The sequence below is a fragment of the Otolemur garnettii genome, unplaced genomic scaffold, assembly GCF_000181295.1.
Source record: "Otolemur garnettii isolate 467f Iridium unplaced genomic scaffold, OtoGar3 scaffold00049, whole genome shotgun sequence".
NCBI lineage: Eukaryota > Metazoa > Chordata > Mammalia > Primates > Galagidae > Otolemur > Otolemur garnettii.
In genome coordinates, this window is record NW_003852444.1 from 6,082,428 (window position 1) to 6,104,859 (window position 22,432).

Below are 22,432 nucleotides of genomic sequence, written 5' to 3' on the forward strand. Positions count from 1 at the left end.
ACCACATTTGAAAATGTGGGAAAACAATTAAATGTTTAACAAGGAACAATTTTTGTTTTTAATAAAAAACATAATTTATTTCTTATAGTTCTAGAGCCTGTGAAGTCCAAGTAGAGAAGGTCCATAGGGGGTGGGGGGCCTTCGTGCTGCCTCACCCCACAGCAAGAGGCAGAAAGGCAGGAGAGCTCAAGAGCGCAGCTCAAGAAAGACGGCTTTAGGATTCATAGTTGGACCTAATTATTAAGAAACAAGCTTATCCTCATGAAAGATCTATTAAATATAATTTATGACAATGAAAACATTCTAAACTTTATAGGTGGAATCCTCATTCTCTTTTTCCTTCTTTCCCAAACTGATTGCGAACAAGTAGAATTTTTCTTACCATCTTTGATTAAAGGTATCTTTCCTTCCTGTTTGTCAATTTTTGTTTATCTTAGTTGTTTCTTATTATACTTATTTATGTATCGATGTTACAGCTAGAAGCACGCACAAAGGTAGCAGTGAAGGGAGAATTAAGTAGTTAATACTCTAATAACACTTAGTTTTTTTCCCCATTAAATACTTGTGGTAAAATATTCGCAGTAAAAATTCATCAAAGTTAATTTTTTATTAAAAATCAAAGCACCAGGCTGCCCCCACCCCCAATTAAAAACAAAAGACTACTGCCTCAGATGTCCTGCACAATTAGCAAAACCTTCATAAAGAAAAATCTGTGATCTGAGTGGCTGGCATTATTCTTACTCAGGAACACGAGTACCAGCCTGTGAATTATTACAGTAAATTCACACACAAGATGAAGTTTACAATAAGTGTAAGAAGACATCAATTATTTACATAGAGTTATAAAATACTTTACCAAATATGTTACATGGTTATCTAAAAGGAAAAGCTCAATTTCAGTAAGAAATTAGATGGCTGAACTCGTGGTCACATCTATAATTTTAATGGCCCATCAGATCAGATTTCTCTCATTCATAATGAATACAGATAAAAAGGAAATGAGTGCATCTCTTCAATTTAAACCTAAAGACCTTTCCTTCACATGCACCACCTTACTTGTGGGATTCACATTAATTTGGATCAGGAATCAAAAAAGTTCCTTTAACTGTCTCTGCATAGAACTCAGATTTGAAAGTCTAAGTGCTGTAACAGCATAGGACTTGGAAATGCACATTCACCAACGGAGCAAAGAGCTGTATACTCACCCTTTTGACTGTGAAGTTCATCTTTTTTGGAAGCAGTTGTTAGTTACTTATATCTACTACTGTGCTGAAATAAAATATAAAGCCTATTCTTTAGCCTGTAAAAGAAAGTAAAACTATCATGGTAAGATGTTTTCCTTTTCTTTTAGTACTTCCACTCTCCTACCCCTCCATTCAGAAAACAAGCAGGGCATGTTATTTCAAAAGACAAAGCGATTGCATTGCCAGATGTATTCAGTATGGTATGTATCTCAGTCCATTATATTTCTGCCGTAGCCATAACTGACTGAGTACTTTGGTTTCTTTATTGCCAGAAAGTCAGGTTAGTAATGAGTTGGAACTGAGTAAATCCTAGCTTCCACATGGTCTGCTCATTTATAAGCCCTGGACAAAGGTAGGATCGCATTCAGCAAGTGGAGGTGGGGGTGTGGGACTGGCAGCTGTAAATCTGGGCTGTAGGTCCCAAATCCAAAGGGCAGTCTCCCAGTCTTTGGTGAGAAGTCAACAATGGTGTATAAAAGTTTAGGTCAAGGTTGCTGGAATTGCACTGAATTTTTTTGAGAAAGGCTCTGTAGTGAGTGTAGGGTATAGTCAGTCTTATAGTTAGGAGCTGGGATCCACCTGGGCACACAGGCACTTGTCAGGCACTTGTTAATGAGGTCACAACCTAAAGACCATCACAAAAGGGCCACTGAGAGAAAACCCAAGACAGTTACTTTTAATACAGTAATTATGTATAATTACAAGATGGTTCTCAACTGCATTTGACTCAGCCAAAGATGGTTAAGGTAAAACAGAAATACTGTTTTCAAAGACTGACTAATATGGCACTGAATAGTGACACTGTGGGGTACATTAGTAGAAATTCTGGCTCAGATACATTCAGAAATTCTTTCTCTCTTGAGTCCTACCTTCCTTTATGATGAGTCTCAAAATAATTTATCAGTGTTGTTCTGCTTTAACTAAGGAGACAAGTAGGAAGAACAAACTGTCAGAAGAACAGCATTGTAAGATACCAAGAATAAACCTATTAGCAAAGGCTCCACAGCTGCTGTGCTAAAAATACAATGCTAGAGCAAAAAATCCCAACAATTAAAAGGTATCTGCACTGTTATCAAAATCTGTTCAAATAGTCTCAGGAGAATAAATGTCAAATGCATATTTCAAATACAACAACAAACATCACTATGTAACACATATTTGGAAAAGTGATTAAACTTTTTAACAACTAATACATAATTGACATTATGAATAAGACCTGTCCATATAGAAAATGGGAAGCTATTGCTAATAAGTTATTTTCTCCTTATATTTTTTTGTTTAGCAAAACCTGAAAATCCAATGAATTAGCCACTGAATGTCTTTTTTTTTTGAGACGGGGTGTCACTCTGTCACCCGGGGTAGTGTCATGGTGTCATAGTAATCTCAAATTCCTGGGCTCAAGTGATCCTCTTGCCTTAGCCTCCTGAGTAGCTGGGACTATAGGTAGCCACAACGCCCGAATATTTTTTCTATTTTAGAAGAGACAGTGTCTCCCTCTTGGGGGTCTTGAACTCCTGAACTCAAATGACCCACCTGCCTTGCCCTCCCAGGGTTGTAGGATTACAAGCATGACACGAAATGTCTTCTACTTTAAGAAGTAATAAAGCCTTGTGGATAAAATGAAATCTTCTATGTTTAATTAATGGGAGGTGATATAATCCAAAGAACAGTATTCTTCCAAGTGAGCTATTAATGTATTTTTATTCTATCGTCCTAAAGACAAAAATTTTCTCCAATTAACGTTCTATAAATAAAGTTTTACTTTGGCAAACTACAAATCCTCATGTGTATTTAGCCAAATGTTAAGATTAGTATATAGCACAGCAATTGTCCTTTAAATCTAGTTTCTTTTTTTGACAGTTCATCTGACCCTAAAAACACTGAATAAATACAAGGAATAAAATGCTATCAGTTGAACTAGCTAGGTCTGGCCCATTAAGAATATGCTTGTCTTCAAAAGATTGGCATTTTGGGCCTCTATCAGGAAAATTAAAATGTAATTCAGAATTAAGTCAGGTCAAAGATTGAGCTTTATGTTCTGACTCCTAACAACAACAAAAAAAGCAGGAAATAGATGCTTCAGAAAAAATAAAATTTTCACCATATTCCCCCTGCCCCACTGGCCTGCTCCCAAATCCCACAACACATTTTCATTCCAAGTTACAGACAGATGAAAACCACGGAAACTAGTCCCTTTCAGGGGACCTTATATTTAATGCCCAATAGGATATATGTGAAGAAACCTCACAACAAATACGGTACACGCTGCTGTATTTTATATTTTGGGTACTTCCACTAAAAGCCATACTGCAAACAATGAGGCTTTTCCTAAAAAGATCACCTGCACAGTTAAAAACAAGAAAAAGAACAAACCACACATAGACACACAGCAAAACCAAACATGTACACTTACTTCCACCAATGGAAGAAGCTGAAGAAAATCTAGATCTAGAAATGTGTGAAAAATGACTTTGAAAACCTGCTATAACAAACACCTCTATAGACAAGAAAAACAAAAACAAAAACAAAAATCAAACGTTTTCCTGATTTTTCTTTAATACAGTTGCCATCTTACATGATATATTAGTAGGAGCCTTCTTAAGAGCAGCTAATCTACCCTTTTGTAGCTCTGATCGGTATCCTGGGATAGAACTTGCTATCACTCATGTGGTCAGGCCACAATCAATGAGTAGTGGTATTAATTTCTAAAAATGAGTTAACACACATTCAAATCACATTTTCCAACTTAGAGTTCATACAAAGTCTACTTCCTTTCTATAGTAGCTATCATTACAGACTGTGACTTTAAAATCCAAGGAGAGGGAAGAATGTCTTCTTTTCATTTTCCATGCTTCCTCCTTCCTTCTTTTCTACCATCCTTTCTTCCTTCTTTCATTTTCTTTCTTCTATTCATTTCCATTCTTCCTCTTTCTTAATAAGAGGTTAAAAGAAATGGGTTGTTAAGAGAATCAAAGTCTAGTAAACATCAAAAACACAGATCAGAGTGGTCACAAACTCTTCTTTATGGTGATGTCAAATTACCGATCAATGTTTTTTGAAAACCAAAAAAATCTAAAAACCATCACAAGCCACTGGTGCTGCTTATTTAAGCAGCTGGCGCTCCTCGATGCTTTTGAGGCGTTTCTTCCGGGGCTGCACAAAGTCATCATCTGAATCATCACTATATCTGTTATCTTCTGATTCATTCCTGAATTCTAGTTTAGGAAACCTTTTTTCTGGATAAAGGTTCTTTAGAAGTTCTTCAAAATAATTTTCAAGTTTTATACCAGCATTGGCTACTTCTGAATCAGGCTGTTGAATTAAAAAAAATTTAATTAAAAAATAAAGATCGACACTCTATAGACAATAAAAGTAATAAAGTTCTCACTCTCGTTCACTTTTACTTGTGAGATTATGAATATAAATGGACTGTTTTGACAATGTTTATGCATAGTCCTGATATAAATAGTCTAAGACTAGACAGAGAAGGTCAACTAAAAAGTTAATTTAAAAACCTTGATTTATCTGGATTGTTTTGTTTTAAAAGAGGGTGGTAATGGTAGGACTGGATAGATCAATGAGATGCCATGGAGTCCTCTGGAATGAGTACAACATATAGAACATAACCATTAACAAAAGACTATCAGTCTGAAGGCTGTTTAAAGGAATTGATAGGTGAACAATTTTTAAATTAGAGCTATTTAGACTGTATCTTTAATATTCAAAATTTAACATCAAAAAGACTAAAATGCAAAAGTACTCTATTTCAAGGAATAAAAAAGATATTTCTAGGTCAGATGAAAATACTTTCTAAATTGTCTCCAATTTATTAGTTATAATTTGCATTTCCATGTAATTATCTCTGTTATTCCTGACAGACTGGAAATGTTGGAAATTTATTCCATCATAGACATGTTGGTCTCCCAGTTTATTGATAAAGCATTAAGATTATTTTCACATTGTTATTGCTTTCCACCACCCCACAACCTCACCTCATTAAACTCAGCACAGTTGTGAAAAATCAATCTAAAATCAGCTACAAAATCTTCTGGTCTTGAGTATAGAGAATAATCTTCTTGTAGCCTTTTCTTGATAGTTGACAAGTCCATTGGGTTTTTAATTATTTTGTAGTAATCAGGCACCTTTCAAAATAAATGAGATGTTATAATATAGACAGCTAAATCCTACCACATCCTAAAATTCTACAAGTCGGCTAAGGCTCTAGCCACATACACCAGAGCTGGCGGGTTCAAATCCAGCCTGGGCCCACCAAACAACAATGACAACTACAACCAAAAAACCGCTGGGTGTTGTGGCTGGTGCCTGTAGTCCCAGCTACTTGGGAGGCTAAGGCAAGAGAATTGCTTAAGCCCAGGAGTTAGACGTTGCTGTGAGCTATGATGCCCACCACACTCTACCCAGGTTGACAGTTTGAGGCTCTGTCTCAAAAAAAAAAAAAAAATCTAGAAGTCGTATAAAATTCTGGTTATTGACACCACATTTCTCTGTACTACTTGCCATTGATGTAAATTCTGGTTGTTGATACTGCATTTCTTTGTACTACTTGACTTTCCTTATCAATGAAACCCACTCAGCAGCACTACAAGTGAATATTGTCTTCTACACATTGGCAAAATGGTTTGTGTCATAATTTTTTCACCAGTTATTTTTAAGAAAAAAATTTATCTTCACAAGTCCCTTGTAAGCTATCTCTAGTCTCTTCATTATTAAACATAAAGAAATTACTAGAAAAAGAATACTGCGTTCAGTAGGATCTGACATGTTTTTACTTCATGCATTACGGCAAGTGGTAAAGAAGGACTATGAAACTGGGTTTAATTTCCAGCTCAGTCAGGATTCTGGGTAATTTACTTAACTTCACCCAACCTTAGTTTCTTCATATTCTATAGTGTAACCCTGCCAACCTCCCAGCTTTTTGTAAAGACTAAATCAGATGATACACTATATATTAAGAAAAGAAAGGCTATTTTGCCTTGGTTAATTGGTTATTAACACCAAATATAAATATAAGCCAAGATCACAAAAACAAATTCTAGGTTAAATTTTTAAGACTGTACTACTATTGTAAGCCTCTTATTTGACTTCTTTATCCTGCTGCTTTGGGGTACAAAAGGCCCTTCTCCCTGGAAGTATTTACTTCCTTTTCCTATATCAAGTTTTCAAAACCTGTTCTCAGTAAGTTTAATGTTACCAACTGATAGTATTAAGCTGGTTTTCTTTTTCTAACCTTGCATTTGTTTTTTAAATTTATCAAACTATGGAGCAAATGTATTAAAATTTTAAAGGAACTCCAGACATGAGGCAATAGAAGGAGAACATATTTTGGGTAATAGGCCCTTTTCAAGACTCTAAGATTATGGACTAAAGTCACATCAAACTTTCAATATAAATCCTCTGAAGTCCATAGTTAAAACACGCATCCTTCTTCACCATTTTTATATTGTTCAATTTCACACTAAGACTTGAAATATGGGTCTATAAATCAAGATAAGTACAGAAAATTTGGGAGGGGGGGATGTCTTTAAATCAAATGGAAAACTTTTTCTGACAAATTAGAAAACATGCCTAAACCTCCTGAGATAGAGGTAACTGCCAGCAACCCTCCCAGAGAGTAACAGGGAAAGAGAGTGAGGGAAGACCACCACCTAAGAAATGAATACAAGCGCTTGGCCAATTTGTTAATATTAAAATGTATCTATTTAGGATCCAAACACTCAGTATGTACTAATAAGCTTTAAGATTCGTATTAGATATAAAAAACCATTAAGAATAGTACAGAAACTAGATTCTCATAGGCAAATTTCAGAAAAATCATTCCACTGTGTGAACATGCACAAAATAACACTACTACTTACAGTAAGAGGAACGGGGTCTTGAAACGCCAGGCTCATTTCATGGCAGTAAAGAAATAAAAGTAGGCGTTCACACTTCTAAGCAAAAATAAATAAATAAATGAAAATAAAACAATGAAGTCACAGCTTATTTTTAATAACAATCTCACAAGTCTCAAAGTGCCAGAAAAAAAAATTAAAACTAGATGAATGTAAGAAAAACATTGACTCTTGGAGTTTTACACTCCTTCCCAATAATTAACTGAACTGTACTGCTTGGACAATTTAGGGTATTTGAGATCAGTCCCTAGTCTCTGTAATTAAATGAACAAATATAGTACCAACTAGAAACTCAATTGAAGTTATTTAACAGTAAGTTTCCACTTACAACGTTAGTTCATATATTGTGAATTATTAATAATCAATGAAGGAAGAATATGGGTCTTTTAGGAAGTTTCAGATAGAGCCTTTTCTGTGGTGCTTTCAGTCCTAACACCCCCTCTCTACAGGCAGAGGGTCTCATCATTAACTCTGCTCTGATCATGGGTTTATCCCAGTGACCACTGCATAGTATTTGCAGTGATATTTGGAACACTCTTGCATGACAACTTTCATACTGATTTAGCAAAAGAGTTCCTTTTGTAAATAAAGTGTTGACTCAGTAGCTTTAAATGTTAATTACAGTTAAATATATTAGTTGTACATATAAACCTAGTACTATTTGGTGGGGGAAATGGATTATAAAGATGGTGAATAGAAAAACCTAGCTCTTTGGTAGCAATTACAAAAATATTCTGGAGAAAAAACTTATCTGTGGTAGGAATAAAACAAAACAGAAATTTACGACAAAATTTAGAAGTCTGGGTACATAAAGGATATATATTTCATCTTGTTCAGGTACAGTATCTTAAACTTCTAACAAATACATGTATACTACTGTGATTTTTCTGCAATTAAAAAAATTACAGTATACCCTTAATTGTTCAAGAGTCCTAAGCTTTTGTGGAAAAATACTCCTAAATTAAAAAAAAATCTTATAAAACTTGACATGAACTTCTTTGATCAAAGATACACCTACATTACACTAATGCATCAAACCAAAACTAACACTCTGGGTTGAAAATGCTCAAAGACTTACCCTTTTATCTATTGGTGTTAATTTAGCAAGGCCTTCCGTCTTCTTTTTCTCTGAGTTGTGACTGGATGTATCACAATCATATTCAACTTCTGGTTTAGATAAGTCTCGACAGAAAGTGCAAATCCACTCTCCACTATTGGGGAATAATGTACTTTTCAGAGTTCCTAATGCACCATTTCTCCCATCCGCATTTCCCTTTCCCACCTCCTCCATGATATCTATGATACAGAATTATTTATCTGGCACAATTTTTTTTTTTTTGGCCAGGACTAGGTTTGAACCTGCCACCTCCAGTATATGGGGCTGGCGCCCTACCCTTTTGAGCCACAGGTGTGGCCCCGATCTGGCATAAATTTTAATCACTGAGCATTTATCATATATCTACTAGGTACATACCATGCTAAGAGGAAAGAGCAGAAATATAATACAAGGACCTAAGTGGTTAATGTTAAAATCTAATTAAGAAGGCATGAAATACATATATGGGGGAACACCTAAAACAAATAAACACGTATTAATCTAGGGCTGATGTAAGGCATAATTGGTATTTTTCCCCCTGAAGGGTTTAGGAAAAAGAAAAGAAAAGAAAATTTTAAAAGAACTGAGAGAACAAACCACCACCACTATTATCCCACAGGGTTGAAATATTTGTACATGATACAGCTCAATGCTTTGCAAATTAAGATGCAGTGTTTAGGGTGCTGGCCATATATACCAAGGCTGGCAGGTTTGGACCCAGCCTGGGCCTGCCAAACAACAATAACAACTGCAACAAAAAATAGCTGGGTGTTGTGGTGGGTACCTGTAGTCCCAGCTACTTGGGAGGCAGAGGCAAGAGAATTGCTTAAGCCCAAGAGTTTGAGGTTGCTGTGAGCTATGGTGCCAGCACTCTACTGAGGGTGACATATTCAGACTCTGTCTCAAAAAAAAAAAAAAAAAAAGATGCAATACATAGAGGTAGTTATTATGCATAAGGACCACTGTTCTTTATGGTAGCCCAGCTATTTTTTTGTTTAGGTGTAGTTGTTATTGTTGTTTGGCAGACCCAGGCTGGATTCAAACCCGCCAGCTCTGCTGTATGTGGCTGGCACCCTTAGCCGCTGAGCTACAGGCACTGAGCATTTATAAAGGTTTTCATGTTACAATGAACTTCAAGAGTTTATTACCATTATTGTTTATATTGAAGAAAATATATATAGTGGGAAAGAGAGTACTACTGTCTTACCTTGGAAAATTTGTCAATGTGGGCACATGACAAGAAAGATGGAACACTTTGGGGCACTTCTCACAGCACAGGAGTTCCCCTCCGTTTTGACAAACTGCACACCAGTCCTCGTTGGGGTCATCTTCTTTCCTTGTCTCTCCAACATGAAGGGGTGACTTTTGTGAGGGGTCCAGCCACTCAGACTTTCCATTTGAGGAATTTTCTTGGTGAAGTCCAGGTTGATCTCCTGTGCTATCAGGGGCATCTGATCTTGGCACAGTCTCCTCAGAAGCAGAGTTCTGACTGCTATTTAAGAGCAGGGAGGTGAGGATGCTTCTTGAATAGTTGGCCTGCAGTAAATGGAGAACAGTATGTGTGTGTTTTTATTTTTTAAATTGGCATTTTAAAATTTACTACCCTAATTTTAGATAGTAGGCTACTCTCTATGAGCACCTGATTACTTCTAAGGACTCTTACACATACAAGAACAGTTTGATTTCTATTAGCTGTTAAAGATGACATGGGCCACTACTAAAAAAGACCAAAATATAGGGAAAATGTTTAAGTCTGCTGTTGGGTACAGAAATTAGGAAATGGGGAGGTAGAGTGCAAGTAAACCAAATGACATAAATAAACATACTTTTTGGGAACTATTCAAACTGTAACCTAAAACAACAAATTACAGTTATACAATTAATCTAAATTTTCTGTTGGTAAAACTTTCCAATGAATAACAAAAACGCTATGTCCTTTAAACTTTTTTATTTTTTTTTGGAGAAGGAGTCTCACTTTGTTGCCCTTGGCAGAATGCTGTGGCATCATAGCTCACATTAACTTCAGCCTCCTGAGTAGCTGGGACTATAGGTGCCTGCCACAATGCCTAGCTACTTTTAGAGACTAGGTCTCGCTCTGGCTCAGGCCAGTCTTGAACCTGTGAGCTCAGGCAATTTGCCCACCTTGGTCTCCCAGATTACAGACATGAGCACCATGCCCGGCCTAAACATTTTTTTTTTTTTTTTTAACTTTCAAAGTAATAAAAGTAGGTATAGTCTCATGCCTTACAGGTAAATATTTTCAAATCTAGTTTTTTCTTTTGCTATTTACCTCCATATTTCTAAATAAAATGACTATGCTGCAATTTCTTAGAATTTCAATGCTATACCTGTTTTTGATATATCTCTCTTAATTCCTAGTACAGATGATAAGGTGATTAGGTTTCTGCATCCTGATTCTCCATCCCCCCCTCATACTCACAAACATACACAAAGCTATTGCCGCCTCTGCTGCCCTCTCTAGCTCATCTTCTTAACACAGGTTTTACCAACCACTGATTTTCAGTTGGTAGGTGCTATAACCTTTTATAGCCAGCATTACTCCAACTGATCGTATCTGTCTGTACTATTAAGTATTCTGAAAATCACAATTTTTGGTTAAATGCATATTCATGTTAAATCCCAGCTGCATCACAGTTTTTAGTTAACCTTTGTATGTAGGTGATTACATCATTATGACTATGTAAATACTGCTGCCTGCAAAATAAAATGTACTATCACTACATTTCCTTGTTTGTACTTTGTTTTTACTAAGAGTCAATATTACCTTTTTTTTCCCCTCATCTGCTTATTTTTCTAGGTACCTATTTTTATGTAATTCCTGCAATTTCCATAAGGGTTAGAAAATATTTCTCATTATTGTTCAAGCATTTTTCTCCTCTTAGACATGTCCTTCCGGAGTCTTCTGTCTTCCTCAGCCAGCTGCTGTACTGGAGACTGCCCTTTTGTCTTTCATTGGTGTCAGATCTCATTTCTCTGGATCGTATGTCTTCCTCTTTTTTCTTTCTTTTTTTTTTTTTTTTTTTGAGAGACAGAGCCTCAAGCTATCCCCCTGGATAGAGTGCCCTGGCATCACAGCTCACAGCAACCTCCAACTCCTGGGCTCAAGCGAGTCTCCTGCCTCCGCCTCCCAAGTAGCTGGGACCACAGGTGCCCGCCACAACGGCCGGCTATTTTTTTTGGTTGCAGCCGTCACTGTTGTTTGGTGGGCCCCGGCTGGATTCAATTCTGCCACCTTAGGTATATGTGGCTGGCGCCTTAGCCACCTGAGCCACAGGCGCTGAGTCTGTCTTCCTCTTTTTTGTTTGATTTTGTTTCTGATGATTTATATTGTCAAATGGAACTGAGTGCATAGGGAATTTTTTTAGACATTGTATGAATGTCTGAAAATGTTTAATTTTATGCATGACTAATACTTTGCTTGGGTGTAGAATTCTGGTTAGAGAATATTTTTTTTCCTCACACTTTCACTACTTCTTTCTTGTCTTCCGTGTCTAGTGCCCCTGTTGAGAACTTGATATCTGACCTTTTCTCCTGCTGTTCTAGAATTTGTGATGCTAAGTCCTGAAATTTTTTCATTTATGGTTCTGGTAAATGGTGGGCCCTTTCAATCTAGAGGCTCTGTGCACTTCAATTACAGAAGTTTTCTTGTATTAGTTCTCTTCCAGGTACTTTACTCTGTTTTCTCTTTTTCAAATGTGAAGCCTCTTCATTTAAGCCCCCGATTTCTTTAAACTTTTCTGTTTTCTATCATTTTAATTTACTGAGAGATTTCCAGACATTTTCTTCCACCCTTTAAAAATAGAACATCTTCTTACCTCCCAGGAGTCATTTAAAAGTTTCTTTCAACCTACCCCCAAATAGGAATAGCATTGCAAGTATTGATATAATTACATTTTGAGGCCTAGATTCTTCATCTGATTCTTGTTTCACTATAACAACAGGAAAATCATAATTTTCAGGTGGCCCACTGTTTTCTTGTTTTATTCGGATTGGCTCTAACATAACCACTGGGACTTTGTGTGTAGAATCAGCTCCTGCTGGTTTGCTGGAAGAGCCAGAGCTATGAGAGAGAGGGAAGAAAAAAGAAAAAAGAAAGAAAGAAAAAAAAAGTCTAAGAATGCTATGCTAAATATCTTATAACAAAGTATAGCAATAAATTTCTGGAAAAATGCTTTATCTTCACAACAATTAAGTATGCTATATCAGCAATAAACAATGCAACTGCTATATTCAAAAATTTCATTTATGATAAAAATATTTACATATTAACCTAACTACTTATATATCTAGAAAGATTCAAATAAAATTTAAAATAAATAAAACTGATGTTAATATTCTGAGACTATAAAATTGGGCAACTAGATAACCTTAAAACTAGCATCTTTTTTTAGGTTTTCTAATTTCTCTCTCTAGTCAGTGGCAAAGAGAGCTCCAGGCTCACATTAACAATTTCTTGTCAAAGTGTGAAGACAGTGAATTAGGTCATCATTTATTGGTATTCTATTATTTAAAGAAAGTAGTAGGCCAAAACCCTTCATATAGATAGCCACTAGGTCAGTGGTTCTCAACTTTCCTACTGCCATGGCCCTTTAATACGGTTTGTGTGGGTCACAACCCACAGGTAGAGAACTGCTGCACTAGGTTCTCAGGTGAGTAAAGGCAATCCTTTCCCCTTCAGACAACGCTTCTTCCATGTGATTAAGAAAGTCAGAACTGGGCTCACTGTTATGGGGCAAGTTTCAAGCATAATGAAGTAAAGCAGTTGCTTAAATCAGAGTTTACTTAAAACAGATTTTCAATAATTACAAGCTTTTCTCTTAAAGTAGAATCAATGTTTGGCTATTAGAAGTCAGAGATCGATGAAATTAGCATTCAATTGTTTCTTTTCCTTGCGTTATCTTTCAACATAGTATAGGGTGCTATACCTCCTTTACCTTTATTTTTTCCTTGGTATGCTAATATCAAACTTCTTAATTTGTCATCTTTAATATACAGGTAAACATTTTCTATCTTTGAAGATAAATTTTGTGCTTAAACCTTTATTAAAATACATAATTAAAATTTTAATTAAAATTCAAAATAAAGTAAGTTTGTAATATGATGAATATTAAAACGTTGAGTATTGACAAAAGGCATCTAATTAAAGATTTTATGTACTAGAGAGTATGATTAAGGCAGATTACCTTCCTCGGCTTCCAACGCTGGAGGCACTGGGTGAACGTATTGGGGGGTGCACACTAGTCATAGTAACAGGTCCTGAGGGGGAGGAATTCAGACACATTTGTTAAGTGAATTAATCATCATGCACTGAAGCCCTAATGAATGTACTCACTTAGCAGGACTACATCGAAAGGGAGAGCCAGTGGAACAATAAGTGGTTGCTGAACTCCTGCTACCGTCTATATTCATTGGCCTATCAGACGGGCAGGGTTTTCAACCTTAGCCCTACTGACTTTGAGTCAGAGAATTCTTTGTTGCAGGGGAATGTCAAAATGATTTATAATGCAATATTTAGCAGCACTCCTGGCCTCTACCAGTTATTAAATATCAGTAAGTATTTCTCCATAATTCCCAGCTTAGGGGGTGACAGTCAAAAATGTCTCCAAACACTGTCAAATCATTCTATGTTAGATTAACTAGTATAAGATTGCAGCAAGGACCCCAGTGTTAGCAAAAAACTACAGATGATAATAAAGAATGATAGGAGCTGATAAAATGGCTGGGTATAGTAGCTGAGGCCTGTAATTCTAGCATTTTAAGAGAATCACTTAAGAGCCCAGAAGCTCAAGCCAGGCTGGGGAACACAGCGAGACCCCATCTTAACAAAAAATAAGCTGGGCACGGTGGTGTGCACCTGTACTCCTAGCTGCTCAGGAGGCTAAGCTGGAAACACTGCCTGAGCACAGGGGTTTGAGGCTGCAATGAGCTGTGATTATGCCACTGCACTCTAGCAGGGGCGACAGAGCAAGACCCCGTCTTTTAAAAAAATAATAATAAAAATAAAAATGATTAAGAATCTATGTTCTGACAGGAAGAAGACTGACAGAAGGAAAACTAGATTAAAAGTCGCTAAGAAAGAGAGAGAAAAACCATTGTAAATAATTTTGATTTGAATTGATAAAGACACAGACTAAATAGTAGGGATACAATAGAAGAGAGAAGCAGAAAAAACATTCAAAGTGAAATGGGCTGCGGCATTAGGAAGGTTGAGAACCACTGCTCTAAAGGGTTCGATGTATAATAGGATATAGTTGATAAAGAGAAAGAAATCCGTATCAGCACTTATTAAACTTGGGAGAACTTCTTTAAAAAGCAAGACAAAAACGTAGCTATTATCTTCTGATAATACATGTTTCATTTTAGAATAGTTGAAAACCATAAAAAGATTTAACATTTAAGTTACCCATAACTTTTCTATCCATATGTAAAACTGTTAAAACTGATTTATGTCTTTCCAGTTTTAAATATACATTCACAGCTTTTATATTATTGTGTGGTTGCTTTCACTAAATAGTATACCATGAGCGTACCATTGAAAACTCTTTCTACAAGCATTCTTTAAATAAAGTAGAACCTCTTTAAATTGACCATCCAAGGGACTGTAACAAACTGGTCAACATGTGGAAGTGGTCAACATAAAGAACTAGGCCTCCTGTACTGATAACTACAGTCTACGAAAATTAGGTCACTAAAGGAGGTGGTCAATGGAGTGAGGTGGTCAGCTATAGAGGTTCTGTAGCTAGATAATATTCTGAGCGCATTCTAAATATTTTTAACATTCCCCTATATTTAGATGTTACACTCTTGAAATTTTTACTGCGAATAATGCCTTAATTAGTATGTTTGGCCTGTTCAGTTTTTAATTATTCTCTTACAATTGGAGTATTAAAATGGAATTACTGGGTTCAGAGATACATACAATTTCTAAGGCCTCTGCAGCAAACACCCTACTAGGTAATGCATACAAGGTACTCTGTCCAGAACTTAGGCCACAGTCGAACGGTTTCCAGAATTTTTTTGTCAAGTTATACTCGCACTATTTACGTATGAGAGCATACCTCATCACATTTTCAGTGGGTAACGTCACTATTTGATTCAATACGTTAGATTGTTTTGATTTTTCTTATGACTACTAGTAAGACTGAAGTTTTTTATTTCATTTGTTTTATTGGCTATGTATACTTCCTCTTTAGGGAATTAACTAGTCATCATGTCCTTTGGCAACACCAAGCTTATTTATTTATTTGCAAGAATTAATATGTCATATGACAAAGACATCCTCTACCATATTTTGAGTTTATGTTTAAAATGGGGACCTCTATTTAAATTGCGTGACTTCCTTATGATGTTCATGTCACTTAAATTCTCCTCTTTCCTTATTTTGCTTTAAGGTACCTATTTTGCCAAGGTCTCAAGAAATAGTATTAAAGTGTCTCTCTTGGAGGAAATGAGTAGTTATAATAAAAAGTCTTAAACACAACTAAACATCAAACAAAATACCAAAAGAGTGATTTCTCTGTGTATTGTCAGTAATAAAATTTGACTCTAGGCATTTTACATCCTAGGCAGGCAACCTGGCTTATTAATAATAAAGAGTGTAATACTAATTTCCTCCTGGGAATGCTATAATGTGTACAAGTTCTACTGAAATTGAAAAGGTAAATAAAGAAGTTTGACCTTTGTTTCCTACTCTGAAACCATACTAATTTCAAATAGTGCAAAAAATTCAGATACATCTTAATCATCCAACAAAAAAAGGAAGGGAGGGGGAAAGTAGGGAATTACCAACAAACAAACAAACACACACCAGAGTAAAACCACTCAATAAAACCAAAAGCCCACTTTACCTGCAAGGCCTGGAGATGGCACTGATGAATTTGGTGATTGGACAGTTCTGTTTGAGGGTGGTCTTGGCTGGCCGTGGTCTGTACTAGTATCTTTCCTCACAATATTGTCCAGCATAATAGTACTTGAACAGTCAATCTTATGAGAAAATAAATTATTTCAGAGCATCCTGACTTTGCAAGTTGAGAGCTACTTTAAATTTGTAAGAAAACTTCAATAACAAGTATCACCAAATAATAAAACATAAATATCACATTTGAAAAGTTCTAATGAATATTTTCCCCATGAACAAACTGAATATAAGTTTGTGCTCTTCTTCATATCCCACCTTAGTAAATATACTAAAAACATACTATTTCAGAAATGAGAAATCGAGAGTTAAGATACGGAAATGTTGTGTATTATTCACAGTCTTAAAACTGAAAATGAACAAAAAATATTTGATTCAATTCATTTCAAAATAACAAATGGTACCTATATTGAAAAAGCAAACTTGGTGAGAAGACTAGCATGATTTTATATACTTACAAATCTTTTTGTCTCTGTAAAGTGCCACTGAATGGATTCTTACATTACATTATCTCCTTCTGCATTTCATCTATTATGAAGTATGATTTTGGTTGAAAAATACAAAGAAAACTAGTCTCACAGAGACAGGATCTCATGAACCCTCTGAAAGGGTCACAAGAAACCTCAAGTCCTTGGACCACACTTAAAGAACTGATGCTTTTGGTATATATCAGATAAAGTATATAATGCCTATCTAGAGCACTAACCTTATTAAGTATATTACTGTTGTTTGCTAAGAAAAAAGCAAACCTTATAGATTCTTGCCTTAATGTAACAGGTATACAAGTAACACTACTTTCCTAATTCATTGCCAGGGTAAAGTGATACGCTTCTAATGAGTAAGAGCCGAATGTTTTAGATGCAAATATTCTTTAACGTGAAATACCCCAAATTTCCCCCAAATATCTTTGTGATTAAAATTCTATTCAATTCTCTAAAATAATTCTAGCCTTTTTCAAGTAGGATTCTATAAAAGAATTAAGTCCTACAGGCCTAGGGCATTGATTGTATATAATAAATTCATTTTTTGCCAACACATTTAAAAAAGCACTTGTTTTATGAAATACCCTTGAGGGAACTGAGAAAATAGTCACTCAAATCAGTTTATTCTGTGATTCAGATGAGAAATTTCAGGTCAGAAAGACTTTCAGACAAAGAGTCACCAGTATAAGGACTGCAGAGAAAAAAGTAAGGAGAATTTTACTGTTTGTGGGTTTTCTTTGGGGGGAGGAAACGGGGGAGATGGTGAGGCAAAATGTTAGTGCAGGGATCTCTTACATTTTATTCTTTGATAATACTTGGCCAATACTTTCGTATTGAGAGTTACAAAAAGTACTAGAATGACTAATGTAAGGAAAGTTATTTATATTGTGGAGCCATCCTAAGAGCTCAATAAAACTGTGAGAATTAGACATAAAATTTCCTATGTACATGCATGAAAAATACATGTACTCTGCCCATGTAAAGTATGTAAAATGTAAAAAAAATGAAATAACTCTGCTGCTAAGACTTCCTGGCAAGGAAATACTAGTTGACCACAATTTGAAAAACAAATAAAATAAGGAAATAAGGGAGTTCTTTCATAATCTTGTAAATTATTCCTTCCAAGTAAGGTGTACAAGTTGTTTCTTCAAAGTTTCTTAAAGTTAAGTCGTATGTACGTCTGCATGACAGTAAGATCATCTAGCCTTCTACGATCAGACAAGGCAAAGCAAAGAATCAACTTAGGGATGAAGATTTATGTAGTATTTTCTGCCTTTGGAAAAGATTATTTTAAGAAGTCATACTGACAAAGAGTTTGAAGAATGAATATGCTATTTAACTTAAATATAAATTAAAGCAGAGGTAACTCTGTACTGGTCAGTATGATCTAGCAGAAATTGTTCTGATGTCTGTTATTAAATTTCCCTTCATCTCGCCTGAAGTCTTAATTTCTAGCCCCCTTTTCTGACCTTACCCTAACGTAACACATTCCAGCCACTCAACTTTCTAGTACATCTTCCCATGTCCTTCCTTCCCTCCTTTCTTAGCTTGGAGTCCATGATTCCTCACCACAATCATTCACTGACAAATACTTTTACTCCATAGTTCTGAAAGACATTCTCTTGTATGTCTAAAAGTTTGTGATTGTTTTTTACATTACTGTTATATTTCTAAAGAATAAAAATTAACTTGAAAAACAACCAACCTATGATCTAATAAACCCATGCCTTTTACCAGATTCAAATTCACTTATAATTTTCAAAAGAGACTGTTCAGTATAAATTTTGCATGTACTTACATCTGGAAGAGAGGGAAGATTATAAGAACCCCCTACTGGTGAGCTCAAATCGATCATAGGTGAACCAAAAGCCTTCCCATCGTACCCTGCTGCACTGGTGATGGTGGGGCTGGAAGGAGTGGAGGGTGTGCTGCTGGCAGTTGACGGGGGAGCCTGTCCACTGCTGATCTGCCACTACAGTAGCACAAAGGGAAGGAAAAAGGTTGTTTATCAATAGACCTAAAACAAAATGTCTGCCTACTCACTCTTTCAGACATAAAATGAAGAAGACACATTCAGCTATTTGAATTCAACTACAATTTAAATGGCAAGAAAGGAAGAAGGGGAGGGAGTAGACAGGTATATATATTATTCAGTAATTCTATCCAAAAAACAAAAAAAATGCACTGATTTTTTTGTTAGAAGACAACAGTTAGTATATAATGGAAAAATCACAGTGCCCAATCTTGGAAAGCTTATATATACTGGCAAAAAATATATAAATATAGACATGGCAACTTCAAGGCAAAGATGGGGGGCTGGAAACAGACATTTTCTTCTATCCCTACCTTTCTTCAGCCTCAGTAAACCTGAGGAAAGTACTGTCACTCAGACTAGACGCTGAGATAAACACACTAAATAAGACGATGTTAGGCACGCTGGCATGTAGAGGTGAAGCATGCTGCTGTCTGCAACTATTTCAAAACCCAGCAAAAATCAAACGGCTTGATCAACAGGTAAATAGGTATATGGATAATATGTAATAAGTAGACCAAAATGTTCGCTATACAATTCTTTCAATTCTTTGTTACAATTGAAAATGTTGGGGGAAAAGAAAGCAACTAAGAAGAGAGATTATTTCAAGACTATATGGGGCGGTGCCTGCAGCTCAAAGGAGTAAGGTGGCAGGTTCAAACCCAGCCCCGGCCAAAAACTGCATTTAAAAAAAAAAAAAAAGAGTATATGAAGGGGAAAATTTCCGAAGGGCACAGTCATTTATATATGGATGGTACTACACAGAGTGACAGTGTCTGAAATGCTTTAATTTTGTAAAACCTAACATAACCCTAAATGTTCCCCCCCATTTGCTCTTCCTCTACCAAGAATAATCAGTTGGTGGACATCTTTCTAGGTTTTTCTATATATGTATATGAGATTGCAAAAATGAGGTGATACCTCAAAAAAACATTTTCTAACATGGTTTTGTTCCACATAATAAATAGTACACATAGAAAATCAAACATACTACTTCATTTTCTTAATACCTAAAAGTATTCCCATTTGTATGAGCATAATATAATTGTTAAACTTATCTACCAATTACATTTGCCTTTGCTTTGCTCATTCATTTACCATTTCTATGTGAATTTTTAGCCAACAAACACCTTCAAAACCATTTTCAGAGTGTCTACCTATAGAGGTAAAGTAGACAGTTGAATACGTAAAATGTACTAGGTGCTTTTATATACATTAGGATAAATTCTCAGATTAATTCTACCAAATACTCATTTCATAGTTGGGACAAGTGAGATTGAAATTTGCTCAACGCTACTAAATTATTAGGAAAATAAATAGAATTTAAGGCCAAACTATAGCCTGGGCTCTTATACCTTATGTCTAATGATAAAACAACAGGCATGAATTTTATTAAAAATAATTAAAATATTTAAGAAAATTTGATATCAGGCATGGTGGCTCATGTCAGTAATCCTAACACTCTGGGAGGCCGAGGCAGAAGGATCTCTTGAGCTCAGGAGTTCAAGATCAGCCTAAACAAGATCAAGATCCCTGTCTCTACTAAAAATAGAAATAGAAAAACTTAGCTAGGCATTGTAGGGGTCCCCGCTACTTGGGAGGTTGGATAGTGTGAGCCTGGGAGTCTGAGGTTGCCGTGACCTAGGCTGATGCCATGGCACTCTAGCCTGGGTGACAGAAAGCGAGACAAGAAGAAGACAAGACAAAAAAGATAAAAGCAAAGCAAGTTTGGTGATAACAGAGCAAAGCCAAACATACAGGCACACAGAGCATGCATAGTACAATAAAACTTCTAAATGATTTTATCAAAATGAACGTCACAGAATTATGAAAATAGCATTACATTCTTTTTTTTTTTGGTCTTGGTGAAAATATTATTATTTCTTTTTGAGACAGAGTCTCATTATATTGCCCTTGGTAGAGTGCCGTGGCATCACAGCTCACAGCAACCTCAAACTCCTGGACTCAAGTGATTCTCTTGCCTCAGCCTCCCAAGTAGCTGGGACTTCAGGTGCACGCCACAATGCCCTGATATTTTTTGTTACATTTGTCATTGTTGTTTAGCTGGTGCGGGCCAGGTTTAAACCCGCCAGCCTCAGTGTATGTGGCTGGCGCTGTAACCACTGTGCTACAGGCGCTGAGACTTGGTGAAAATATTAAATCAAAATAAATCTACAAGCTTTCAGCTGAAAAGACAATTGACATAGGAGCTTTTGGTGTAAGAATGACAAAAGAAGTAGCAACTGACATAAGAAAAGGCACTTATGATAAAAAAGCCTAGAAAATATATTTACCTGATGATATTAAGAACACTAAGAATATAAGTAATAAACCATATTACATGTATAACCTGTACTATTAAATTTTACCAGATGTACTCCATATAGAAATTGTGCTATTAAAAAATAAAGAGCAATTATGCCCTAATTAAGTTTATTTCCAAGAATTCTCTTTGAAACACTTCAAAGATTCATTTACTGGTCTATTTTGTGCAATGTAATTTCTTTTTGTTAGAATACTTTTAAAACTAAATGCACTCACCTAAAAGTTATACACACCAGTATGGCAAAATTTAATACCTACAACTTCTTGATTACACTGGGCCTTCATTCTTACTTAAGTGGCTCAATTTCTCTTGTCAAATAGAAAGAATCAAGACCCTTTCTCCCAGCCTTGTCTTCACAGTTCTGTCTATAATAAACTTTGCAACTGACCTTGCTCTTCACAACCTGTTGCTTACTCTGTAATTTCAGTGTGACTTGAAAATAGCAGCAGAACAAGCAACTGAGGAGAGGACGTAGATATATACCTGTTTTATGGCTTGTTGAGCCAAGAAAGCCATCTGCAGGGGGTTCGGCTTTATTGCTTGTCGTGGTATATTCTGGTTTGGTGGGTATCTCAGTTGTTGAGGATGAGGAGGAAGAACTGGTCCACTGGGTTTGGGACTGTGATTTTGAAAATTTATCAAACGTGGAGGGGGTTGCTAGAAAAAAAAGAAATGAAACCAAGTCAGTAACATTATCTCCTGAAAAACAAATCATAGAGATCTCTATTTTGTAAAATATTTACAGAAAAAAACTCTGCCACAGATGAATCATTTATTAAAATTACAACAAGGGAATGGGAATGAGTAGACTTGTATGAAGTTTTATTAGCAAAGAGCCTTGAGAAAGGGATTACCAAGAAGATTTTTAATGGGTTGAACCAGAATTTGACTTAGGCCATGCTGTTAAGTAGAAATGTGTCTACTTAACACGTATTCACTCACATGCATGTATTCACTCGTTGAAATTGTAACAACAATCCTATGAGGTAGGGATTATCTCTATTTTATAGACAAGAAAACTAAAGTGTGGAAAATTTAAGTAATTTGCCCAAGATTAACAAAGACAATAAAGAATGAGGCTGGGTTTGAAAAAAAATCACCTGGCTTGAAGGATGTACTCTCAACCAAGAGATCATTAATAATGAAAACAGTTGAAAGTAATAACATTTAAAAATTAACAGTGAGGTTTATCTCTTACTAAGCCCTAACTATGCCAGGCATTTCACACATTAGTCACTCAACTTTATAAAGTAGGTACTATTAATCTTGTTTTGCAAATTAAGAAACTAAAGATTGAAAAGTTTAGGTAACATGAAACATGTTCCATAGCTAGTAAAAGGCAGTGCACCAAGGCTTTAATCCAGATCTAGTCTGCCATATCACCACCAAAACATAAAAAACTGA

The 22,432-nt window shown here is 35.8% G+C and overlaps 1 protein-coding gene across 1 annotated transcript in view; it reads right to left on the reverse strand.

Moving 5' to 3' along the window:
• Window positions 1-3,782: 3,782 nt before the first annotated feature.
• TRIM24 (tripartite motif containing 24) overlaps window positions 3,783-22,432 on the reverse strand; it is a 134,844-nt gene continuing 116,194 nt past the window's right edge. The window contains exons 10-19 of the mRNA XM_012806293.2: window positions 21,512-21,685; window positions 18,469-18,642; window positions 16,121-16,256; window positions 13,457-13,529; window positions 12,165-12,333; window positions 9,460-9,788; window positions 8,235-8,367; window positions 7,121-7,195; window positions 5,237-5,386; window positions 3,783-4,556 (exon numbers count right to left, since the gene is read on the reverse strand). Of these exons, the coding sequence (XP_012661747.1) occupies window positions 4,347-4,556; window positions 5,237-5,386; window positions 7,121-7,195; window positions 8,235-8,367; window positions 9,460-9,788; window positions 12,165-12,333; window positions 13,457-13,529; window positions 16,121-16,256; window positions 18,469-18,642; window positions 21,512-21,685 (1,623 nt within the window). The 3' untranslated portion in view covers window positions 3,783-4,346. The remainder of the gene's footprint in view (window positions 4,557-5,236; window positions 5,387-7,120; window positions 7,196-8,234; window positions 8,368-9,459; window positions 9,789-12,164; window positions 12,334-13,456; window positions 13,530-16,120; window positions 16,257-18,468; window positions 18,643-21,511; window positions 21,686-22,432) is intronic.